The sequence below is a fragment of the Cryptotermes secundus genome, unplaced genomic scaffold (genome assembly GCF_002891405.2).
Source record: "Cryptotermes secundus unplaced genomic scaffold, Csec_1.0 scaffold1606, whole genome shotgun sequence".
Taxonomy (NCBI): Eukaryota; Metazoa; Arthropoda; class Insecta; order Blattodea; family Kalotermitidae; genus Cryptotermes; species Cryptotermes secundus.
In genome coordinates, this window is record NW_019738371.1 from 1,345,117 (window position 1) to 1,357,262 (window position 12,146).

At 40.1% G+C, this 12,146-nt stretch overlaps 1 protein-coding gene across 12 annotated transcripts in view; it reads left to right on the forward strand.

Moving 5' to 3' along the window:
* The first annotated feature begins 2,498 nt into the window (after positions 1-2,498).
* The window catches only part of LOC111871019 (zinc finger protein 420), a 19,137-nt gene continuing 9,489 nt past the window's right edge, over positions 2,499-12,146 (forward strand). Inside the window, exons 1-3 of one of the 12 annotated variants that reach the window (XM_033754064.1) lie at positions 2,499-2,563; positions 5,268-5,535; positions 11,711-11,836. In XM_033754064.1, coding sequence (XP_033609955.1) covers positions 11,717-11,836 — 120 coding nt within the window. In that variant the 5' untranslated portion in view covers positions 2,499-2,563; positions 5,268-5,535; positions 11,711-11,716. The other 11 variants (XM_023863740.2, XM_023863737.2, XM_023863738.2 and 8 more) reach the window with 11 other exon arrangements.

Genomic DNA, 12,146 nt, shown 5'->3' on the forward strand with positions numbered 1-12,146 from the left:
TGGTCTTCCTAAATGAAGGGCTATTTGCTGTAAGAAATGCCTGTTACAAAGTCATCTACGTTTTTTATTGCTAGTGGGGTGGGACCAAGTCCCTTGTACTGCGGCCACTTCTGGCCTACTGTACCAGCCCCAGATGATAGGTGAGGGTGACTGTGGAGCAATTGGTGGAAAGAAGATTGGCAGGGGAAACCGAAGTACTCGGAGAAAACCTGCCCCAGCGCCACTTTGTCAACCACAAATCCCACTTGACCAGACCCGGGATCGAACCCGGGTCGGCGCGGTGGGAAGCCAGCGACTAGTTAGTTAGTTAGTTATTGGAGAGGGTGGGTTTCCCCATGCACTTAGACCAGTATTGGTCCATTGTGCTTCCCTCTATGATATTTTACCAGTCTCTATACTCTACCGATAATGGTGCGTACCATCAGTCCCGCCGAGCAAGCGAGTTCGGCCACTTGTTTGGCGGTGTCTATAATGCTTCCCCCATCTATCAGAGGCCGTAGAGACTATTGTTGGGCGGGAAACGTCCTGGAATTTGGCTCAGTGATCTCCTTTGGAGATATGAGGTTCTTTTACGTGCCGTAAAGTTACGACACGGGACACACGGCTTAAAGTCCCTCCCGGAGGACTTGTTCCCTGAATTTTTCCGCCCTTAAAAATTCGACGAACTCCGCCGGGTATTTGAACCCGCGTACCACGAGTCATGAGGTGAGAACGTTACCTCTAGACTACGGAGGCCGCTAAGTCAGCGACTAACCGCTTGAGCTATGGCGCGGCCCGATTCCCGTTTAAGTATGTACGAATTTCCCACCGGCCTCTGTTGAAAACAGGATCTAGCAACTTTCTTATGATGACGCACGGTCGCCAAGATAACTTCTCCCAATTTCCATAATATATATCGAGCTTGCAAATGAATTAAATACGTTTTATAATAGGCTAGAGAAGTATTAACTTTAAGAGTATATAATACGTTTAAATACTTTCTTTGTCGCCTCTCTCAGCGGAGACAAGAACCGACCTTTTGTTTTCTCATCACAAAACGATAGGGCCACCGTATAGGATTGGCATTCCTTTCTCAACTGTGAAACATTTTGTTTGACATGACAATACACCGTATTTCATAACCAACTTGGTCAGTCATGAGTACCACATTACTGTAACTGCAATATGAAAACCAGAAAATAAAAGATATACTTGTATGTGGGGTATCTTAGCAGGCGTGGAAGAGATTTTCACATTGAAGATCGAGACAATACATTATGGCTAAGTGGTGATACAGAATTACCAGACTACACGGTGTCTGAAGTCAAGTCTTTGCCAAGCTGTTCAGACACTGTCCTGAGAATTCACTCCATCAATACGAGCGAATAATGGAGTACATCACGACACTGCACGTTACAATATAATTCGAAGGTAGGACGATACGTGAATGGTGAGTTGAAAAATATTTGGAAGGAAACGATTGTGGTTTGTCGAGGTACTGTTCAGCTTTGTATTGACAGAGAAGCTTAGGAACCCACTTTCATGCATTTTTAATGTATATTCTATAAATTTCTTGCAATAGTTATACAGATGTGTTGGTAAGATGGTTCAATTGAGTCCAGAATCTGTTGTCTTCTTGTCTCCTTTCTAAAAAACTCCGACATAAAAATGTGCAAAACTCTATTGCTGTCTGCTTCATGCTGGTTTCTGACTTGTCTTCTTTTTTTTAATTCGCTTAGTGGGGGGTGGAGTCCAGTTTGGTCCAGTTGGCACGGCGACCACTGATTGGACTATTGTACCTGCACCGGGTGGTTATGATGATGGAGAATTTGGTGGAATGAAGATTGGCAGGGGAAACCGAAGTACTCGGAGAAAACTTACTCCAGCGTCCCTTTGCCCACCACAAATCCCATTTGACCAGACCCGGGTTTCAACCCGGGCCGTCGCGGTGGGAAGCCATCGACTAACTGCTTGAGCTATGGCGCGGCTATTCTGACTTGGCTTACTCTTGAACCCTGAGTATGGAGACATGTTCCTCCGAAACTTAGGTTGACTACACTCCCAACTTCATGTTGGTTTCTTGTTTGAATTATCCTTCAACCCTGAAGATGTAGGCGATACGTTCCTCCGAAACGTCGGTTTTCGGAGGAAAGCACCACACCACTGCTGGGAGCGACTGGGAGAATCTCTGCGTAGGACTATTTCTTTATTCTTCAGTCAATAAATTTTCCCGAAGCAGTGCTAGATGGCAGTAGTAGCTTGATTCTTGGAGTCTACGTCGGGAAGCTTTCTGTCCGGTTGCATGCGACCATATATATGTTTATATTTTACTATAACATTGTAGAACTTGGATAGTGAACGGAAAGTGTTAAATTTGTGGCTAGTAATCAAATTTATATTTATGGCCTGGTAGTCACACGGCTGCTCTGAGATTGACAGTATGCTTAGTCTCTCCATCTCACATGTTACCGCATGTTACCACCATCATCTTTGGCCTTCCGCAGGCAGTGCCACGGATNCACGGATCAGTAAGAAGGCCGAGTGCGGCCGAGTGAATGGGTTAGGAATGTTTGTTCACAGGAAGGTAATTATTGATGTGTTATATCAGTGTCGCGTTGGTGTTGTGTTTATTGTTCCTTTTATACCCTTCAGTTATACCAGTAACATTATATACTTTTCTTCCGACGTCGGCTTTTTCATGGTGATTTACATTTGTAATACCCAGTTAAATTCCTGGATTCTGCTACAGCGAGCATACTGTACCGCTTTGCTCAGTTCCCTGACCCGACCAGGATATTTGTAGCATTAGTTACCTTTAGAAGTTTGTTTTTAATATGAATTAGATAACGATTAATTCATTTAAGGCCCCTTTGCGCGTCATAGTTTGTAAATTTGTCCCCGGACTCAGCTGCGGCATATGAAGTTAATTTTTCTCAGAATTACTGAGTTTTTGGACTTTGTCTGTCGTCCGGTGTTCTGAAGACTTAGACAACACAACGTTTTGGAGACTGGATCTCTTTCCACCCTCAGGTGAGGTCTCCAAAACATTGTGTTCTCTAGTCTTTAGAATACCGGATTGTGGACAAAGTCCAAAAACCTGGTAGTTCTGAGTGTTGTACACCATTGTCAGAACCCTTTAGAATCTACTTAATTTTTCATGTTCACCATTTAATGCAGAATATATTTCATTGTCTCCTGTACAGAAACATTTAAGAATATGGTGAGAAGCCCATGTATGATGTTCTTGCTCTGAAGTGTAGAGTTTTTATTGCATTACACTAGTGTTTTTTTTAGAATTTCAATATAGTACAACAAAATCACCAATGAGGTACATAACTAGCTACATTTCAGAGCATAGATATGATAAGTGTGCGTGTCGTTACAATTTGGAAGTGTTCCAAATAAAATTTGTGGCAATGACATGTTGTATTGTCATCTAGCATCATTTCTGTTTTGTATGGGTTGATGGTTGAAGAGTCTTCAGTCATTTCTTTATGCCTATAGACATGGCCTTTTGATTTCTTGCATGCTCCTTGTCATCCTCTTGTCTTTAGCAATATGTAACTGAACTGTGTTCTAGGTCATTCTATACATGTCTTTCCTATAAATTTTAATTCTGATACTCTTCTCAGTATCCTTGTTGTATTTATTCCTTTTACATGGATAAAACATAATATTTTTCACAAAGTTAATAGAAAGTCCATCGAGTGTAACAATTTGTAGGTCACTTCTTTATCACTTCTGCCTTACATGTTTCGGTTTGACACAACCATCATCAGAGGCACATAGTACAATTAAGAAAACACTGTAGTTGTTTNTGTGTCCCATAATATACTCTTATAATGTTATGTGATAAAATATAGAACCGTTTTGATTTCTATACAATTTTAAGCTTTCACTGCAACAGTATCCAGGGAAGTCTTCTTGGTGATCAGCTGTGTCAAAGTGAAGTTTGTGTCCAATGTTTAAAAAACTGTTCGGTCTCCATCATCAGGTGTTCATTTCATGAGTGTTGTGTTTACACACTATATTTATACACAAAGCTCTTGTCCATCGCAAGCAGGGCCACATGGGGGGAATTGTGGTCAGTCAGATTGTCAGTGATTGTCCTTCCCCAGTGCAGACCACATGGAAACATCAAGTCACTCATGTGGATTCATGTTGCCTGTCTTTGTACCTTCCTTAGAATGCTTTTTAAGTTGTCCAATATGTTCTATTGCGTCCAGGTCAAGGTACCATGAACAGCATAGGAGGAACCAGTATATTTTTAAAACTGTTATTCTGCACCCCAAGTATTCTTGGGTCAGTTTTATCATATTTTTGATGACCCATCATAATATTTTCTGCCTTTCTCTATTTTCAACATTCTGTCTTTGAAGCATATCTGTCATGCACCATTCCTCTATCTGATTGGTATTCTGAATGCTTCCTCTTCTGACTTCTTCTGCTATGTGTTTGTGTTGCTGCTACAATAGAAGTTTCCTCAAAATGTGACTATTCTTCAGCAGTTATTTTTTAAAATGTAACATTTTCTTTAATGTCATTGTTTTATAACCTTTTTCTTTCAATTCTCTGTTCTCTAGTCCAGTGTTACAGTTGCTTTGTGTGTGTTCCAAAATTTTCTGCTAGTGGTTGATGGTCTCCTTCAAAGCTTACATCGTTTAAATCTTTCATTAATGACTTTGTTATTATTATGTAGTCTGTGATGACTCATACACTCTGTGCCAGTTTGATTTAGTGATTCTCTGCCTCCTGTCATTATGAAACGAAAAGTTTCCTATTTTTATATCCTTCCCTGTTCTCTTCAACTTAAACATTAAAATCCCTTGTTTACACACCTCTTCTTTTCTACCATCTATGTCCAGTTCTGTTAAACTTTTTTTTCCATCCCATATACACTTGAATTACATCTGTTTCTTATCCCCCAGTGGTGATTTCATGTGTCTTTCAAGTTCCATAAAATAATGGGAAATTATTATCCTTTAAAAATTGTTGTTTATATTATCCTTTCATTCCTTTGGTTAGTCAGGCTAAATAATATTGCAACTCATTCTTTTTGTGCAGTTCCCCCCAGCGGTTTTATGTTATAGCCTTCTTGTAGCTGTTTCCTTCCCTTTCATATCCATTCTATTGCAGCAAGTTCACATATGTCCAGTTTCCTTTCTTTCATGATATCTACTGTTTCTTCCATATGTTAAGTTTCATTTACGGTCACCTCATTTAATATTTTGATTTGTAATTCTAACATTTTTCCATAGTTTCTTACTACAGATCCATCCTTCTTTCAGAGACTTTTCATCAGTTTGGAAGCAGTCTTTTGTTTCATATGGATGTGAATCTTTGATTCTCACCCTAAAGGATGAACATACATTCAGAGTACTTGAGAACAAAGTCCTGAGGAGAACATTGAGACCTAAGGAAGTCTTCCGGTCTTCTTGGGGGCCAATCAGATCAAGGCTGTGTGACAGATACAGGAGATGGGAGATGCTTGGGTGTAGATAGGATGATGACTTGTTGCCCCTTCCATGGTGCGTGGTGCTTTCAGCCCAGATTTTTGTGAGTGCTTATGTTTAAATGAGATCTTAAAATGTTAGAAAAGGCAAGGTCCTTTTTTCACTCTTTTCTAAAGTCATTCATTTTAGAGCCTTCCAAAATTCATTGAGCCACCCAGGCAGAAGAATTTAATGCTTCTCTTGCCCAGCCAGGGCATGGAGTTGATTATCAGAGGAATCGATGTGTCTGTAAACCAGTAAAACTCACACAGATCACAGCAAATGCCTGAAATAATACCTTTTTCTTATGCCCACATTCTTGGCACCCTTAATGAAAGTTCACATTTGTGCACTGAAATTCCCTTTCTTGCAAATAGAACAAACTTGAAGCTTGAGACTTGAAACTCAGGTCTCCCTTGCAGAGTGTGAGGGACAGGCATGACAGTTTGTGGGAGGCTCTGAGGTGATTGCATTGTGCTCTCTTAGAATGAACACTGCTTGAAAGTCAACTGTGAAGAAATTTGGAGTTTATGGAGTGGTGGTCTAGTGGTCAGCGTTCCTGGCTACAGATCCAGAGGTCTGGGTTCGATTCCCGGCGCTACCAGATTTTTTCTGAGAAGTATTCTGTCTGGAATTGGGTCCACTCAGCCTTGTGATGATAATTGAGGAGCTGTTTCAAGGAAATAGCGGCTCCGGTCTAGGAAACCGAAATTAACGGTCTTAGGGATTTGTTGCGCTGACCATGCGACACTCTCTATCCACAAAAGCTGGCACTAAACTTTGCTGACAATAAGCGGTTTATAGATCAGTATAGTTCGCTTACAGACTAAAATCACGGAGTTTTTCATGGTAAGTTCCAGTACTGGGCTTTTGTGAACATGGTAAAGAAGTTAGATTTGAGGTTCTCACACCTGTGGCTTACTGATTTCTGGGTTCTAATGCCATATAGCTGGAAGGGAGCATGGTGTTGCAGAGGAACATATCACCCCATCTTAGGACTGAAGAATAAGCCAAACAAGGATATGGCTGATAAGCTGAGCAAACTGCAAGAAAATCCAGCTTGATTTAGGCCACTGCAAGCCTGAGAAGAAGCGTGAAAAACCCAGTGGAAGCGTGATCTATCTGTAAGGGGACTCAGAGCCAATAGGAGCACAAGAAATGGTACCTCATGTCTTGAAAAGGGGCTGGATGCAAACCAAATGAAGCTGGAAATGTAGAGAAGGTCTAGGAAAAGCCTACATTGGGATAAATGGGGGAAGAGACAGCAAGGAAGACCAAGGAGGTTGAAGGAATAAACTGTTACCAAAGCAGCCATGGAAGATGAAGATCCAATAGTTTTATACTATATATCACTCTAATTAGGTCAAACTTTGAGTGTACTTCTGTAGCCCAGGATTTGTTCAGTCCAGTTTGTCTCAGATCGCTTAAAAATTTAGAACACTATTTGAGATGCCACTATCATTCTTTATTTCTTCTTATTTTCAAGGACGAAATCAGCCGTCTCCTGTTGGTTTCCATATACTCACTAAGCAAATTAGGGAATTCTCCACTTTTGATGTAATGTGTCAGAGTCCTTCAGCAGGGTATGCCAAAGTTGCAAATGACATTGCCCATTTTTAATTATTTTTTATAAAACACAACTTCCCTTGAGGATAATTTTACTTCTCATTCCTGTTTACATCAGTGTTTCTCTTAACAGGTTGTTTTAATATTTTTAGTTTTGTATACATTTATATTGCTCACATTTTATAGGCTGGTGCCGCGATAGCATAGTTGGTATAGCGACTGACTACAGGCTGGAGGACCGAGGGGTCAGATTCTCTTCTCCACATCATCCAGATAAGCTCTGGGGTCCACCAATCCTCCTATCCAATAGGTACCAGAGGCTCTTTCCCTGGAGGCAAAGCGGCCGGGGCGTGAAGCTGATTACTCACCTCCATCTATTGCCAAGGTCAAGAAAATGTGGATCTATATATCCACTCCCCCATATGCCTTCGTGCTTAATTAGTTAAGCACAGGGGCAACTTTATCTATGACTTTAAGTAGTAACTTAAATGTAGCATTTAAATAGAGGAACAGAATTGCTGCTGCTACCACTGCCAATGCCACTGCCACTACCACCCATGACGATGACACTGATGACTAAGGAGCCGGGGTAGCACAGTCAGTGTAGCAATTGGCCATGAACTGGATGATGGAGGGGTTGGAGTTTGAGTTCCAGTATGGTCAAGAATTTTCTCCATGTCATCCAGACCAGCTCTGGGTCCACCAAACCTCCTATCCAGTGGGTACTGGTGGTAAAACGGCCGGGGCCTGAAGCTGATCACTTGCATCCAACTAGTGCTGAGGTCAAGAAAACGTGGATCTTTACAGCCACTCCCTTATTCGGCTTCATGGCATAGTGCTTAATTAGTTAATGCAGGGACAACCAACTTTACCCTTTTACTACTACTACTACTACTACTATTACCACCACCACCACCACCACGCCGCTGCCACTGCATATACTAATGATTATAATAATAATAATAGTATGCTGCTGATTTGTTGCCATAAATCGTGGTTCCTGCCACTCCACATTGAGAGTGTTCTGAACTTTTTAGTGTTACTTTTGAACCTTGTCTTTGTAATTTGTATAACATTTTAACTTTTTTTTTTCTGCCCTGTATTAGACATGCCATTCTATGTTTGTTATGAAAGACCTATGAGAAGTGATGCTTTAGTGTAGGGGTGAGCAAATTTTCTAACCAAAGAGCTAGATTATGGGTTGCAACTGTTTTGCTGAGCCATAAAGAAGTCAACACAATGTTTTTGTATACTTTTAGTAATAGGAAACATGTCATTTGCATAATTAATGCCATTACTCATCATGTTAGTGTGGACTGATGTTGTTGTTTGCAGCTGCTGAGAAGCTTCTTAACTTTTAATTAAAAAAATGTTGACATAAATTAAACACAATAGCACCACAGGCTGGATCTGGCCCATGGTCCATAGTTTCCCTGCCATTGGTCTGGAGTCCACTAATAGAAGTTGCAGTATATCACGATGCATAGCGAATGGTCCTGTGCTCTTCAAAATATAAATACATTTTTTTCCATATATTGTATATGAAACTAGTGAAATGCTACATTTGGAGCATGGCTTTGTATGGGACTGAAACTTGGACGCTTAGGGCAGTAGATCAGAAACACCTGGAAAGCTTCAAAATGTGGTGTTGGAGAAGGATGGAGAAGATCAGTTGGACCGATTATGTGAGAAATGAAGAAGTGTTAATTAGAGTCAGTGAGCAGAGGAATATCCTACACGAAATAAGAAAACGGAAGGCTAATTGGATTGGTTATGTCTTACGCAGTAACTGCCTTCTAAAAGAAGTTATTGAAGGAAAGATAGAGGGGCGGATAGAAGTGACCAGAAGACGAAGAAGAAGACGTAAGAAGATGTTGGATGACCTTGGGGACAGAAGAGGATATTCTCATTTGAAGGATAAAGCTCTAGATCGCATTAAGTGGAGGTACTTTTTTGGAAGAGACTGTGGACCTGTCATCTTGACAGATTACTGATGAATGAATGAAATGAATGAATACGTTTGCTCTCAGGATGTGGGCTACATATTCCAAGTTAGATCCTGTTATGAGAACTGTGAAGGTTATCACTCAGATTCTTGCAAGCTGCTTTCTTGCACACAGGCCACAAACCAACATGTGGTGTGAGACTTGTAAGCTTATAAAATACTGTGCAGTGTCTTGTACCCCAAACAGTGTCAGCAGAGATTTGAAAAAAAATATTTCCTGCTCCAGTTCAAAGCAAGGTGAGTGTTCTATGTTTGATTGGTATAAAATAACTTTATCATCTTGTTGTCCAGATTTTCATGGTCATAGAAACTAAATATTTTGTGTCAAGCTTGTGTTAATATTCGTTTTTCATCTTCTAAATTCTGTAAAGATGTGAAGATCATTTAGTGTGTTCATATTTTGGCTTTCACACAGTGTAACACACTGGAACTGGAAATTTGTTCCCCCTCTCACAGGATGTATACAGAGATATAATTGACCATGTGGAACCTTCCTTTGCCAATCTTTTTAATCTGTGATGGTAACTTTATTGTATTGACTTTAGGATTATATAAATCTGATACTTATAAATACTAGCATTGGAATTTCATGTTAGATTGAAACTTGTAATGAAGAATTATGAATTCTCTCTTTGGACCACATATTCGGACTTTGAGACTTCCTTATTGCCTCGGTGTGAATTAAAATTATATATGAACTTTCTGCCATGTCTCTAACAGTTTGTCATCCATAATCAGACTGAAATAATCTGTTGAGTTGTTGATATAAATCCCTCATAGCCAATCCATAAACCTGAAAATGCATTTCCCATTAAATGATGAACATGGTAGTCACAATATGGAGGTGTACCTTTTGGCTGGCATTGCCACATGTGCATTGTGACTAGAGGCATATCGTCAGTACTAGCAGTTACCCCTTGATGAATACATAGTAGGATGCAGCGTCGAGATGTCGAGGCTTGAAGTATGAGCTTTGACATTTTAAAGGAGTCCAGTGTCTTCATTTACTTCTTTGAGCAACCTGACTGTAAAACCTCTGACAGTGTTGCCAGCCCTTATGTTACAGTTTCTGCAGTCTGTGTGGCTGACATGAATAGAGCTCTGTGATCTCAGACATGCATTTGTTTGCCAATGTATGAAGGTTGTTCAGGTGAAACATGTACACAAATTGTTTTGTGTGAAGGAGTAGAGGACGTTACAAATTATCCCCCCAGACATTGCAGCAAGGATCCCATTGATGTTTCATAAACAGTTTTCATTTGAATAACTCGCATATGTGTGGTCTCTTGTCATTAAACACCTGCATGTTCTACTACCATATGTATCTTAGTGCATAAACCCTATTGCACATATGGATAGGAGTGCCATATTTCTGTAAGTCAATATTTGATGCATTTGATATCTTCTTATCAGGGTTCCAGTGTTCAAGCATTGTTTTGCAGCAGTCTTGCCTGGCATGACCCTATAATGTTAATCCCAATCTGCTGTCACTTTGATAATTTCCTCAAATGCATGATTTGAATATGGTGCTGTCATTACACTAGGTCAGCATTGAAAGAGATGATACGAATGGTCATTTGTGTATGGTTTGGTGACAAACATATGATCTATCCCATTTCTTGACTTTTGGTTACTAGCCAAAAATAATTGATTTTAACTGTTTCTAGTCAAAATTAATTACTGTCTTGTTTGCAGTATATCGGCATTCAACTGTGGAATTTACTTTATAAAGGCAAAGTTGTTCCTGTGCTTAATTAGTTAAGCACTGTGCCATGAAGACATATGGGAGAGTGAAGGTATAGCCCCACTATTCTTGAGCTCGGCAGTAGTTGGAAGTGAGTAGTCAGCTTCATGCCCTTGCCACTTTACACCTCAGGGAAAGAGCCCCTGGTACCCATTGGATAGGAGACTGGGTGGGCTCCAGTGGTAATAAGAATGCCGTGGAGAAGAGGAAAGTCTTGCAGTCTTGCACTGTATGACCGTAAATATTTCAAAACCAGTTGGACGCATGGGGATTAAACATGAGGAGCTTGCCTAACAGCCTTCTGCAGTAACTCATCGTTCTTCAGTTTTTTTTCAACACTGTACATTGCCACAGTTCTCGTCCCAGTATTTTTTATGTGAAGAGGAATTAACGTCATGGAACCAGTTCCTTCTTGAGAAGCTAACAATCACTCAATTACTCAAGAATTTCCCAACATTTCATGCAATCCAGAAGTTCACAAGAGCCTGCCACTGGTCCCTGTCCATAGTCTGATGAATTGATTCCATATGCCACATCCTATTTCTCTCTTAATTGTATGCTCCCACCTACATCCATGTCTTCCTAGCAGTGTCTTCCCTTCTGCCTTTCCCACAAAACCCTCTGCATTCTGCTTTGCTCTCATGTATGCTACATGCCTTGCCAATCTCATCCACTTTGGCTTGATAATTTTAATTATATTTGCCAGACAAGTTCTGAAGCTGAAAAGAATCATCCTGAAAATTATTTGTTTTATATATATAGGCACCCCTGAGTTTTTTATGAACTCCTGTCTTTATGATATTAGAATGTTAGAAGTTGCAGTGTGGAATCAGCTGTTGTGCGTTTTGTCTCCTGTTTTGCTTACATTTGGAAAACATAAGAAATGTATTGCCTAACAGTAATCTTTTATTTGTAATGTCACAGCAGAACATGGATGCAATTAAAGCAGAGAAAGATGTGGATGTTATGAGTGAAGAAGAGTGTGTTGGTGTGAAGACTGAAGAGGTTTACATACCATCAGCATTTTCTGTAAAAAAGGTGGAAGCTGAGGTGAGCCTTGTTTTCAAATGAGTTTTGTGGTGATGTTTCATGTATTTATCATGTATGCCCCTTTTGACAAGTCATTTGTAACATGACATTCGTTTCAGAGAATGCTAACAATTGATTCATTTACATGAACAGAATATTTTTATCTGGGAAACAGTGATACGGAAGCTACGTAAATATCTGCAGCTCCATAATTGAGCTGTGTTCTGCTCCAGTTCCATTAGGGCAGGATCTAATTGTTTAAATTGAATAGTATATATGTATTCAGTATCTTAAAGTAATGTCTCTCATACTAAGGGAAGCATATGTGAGA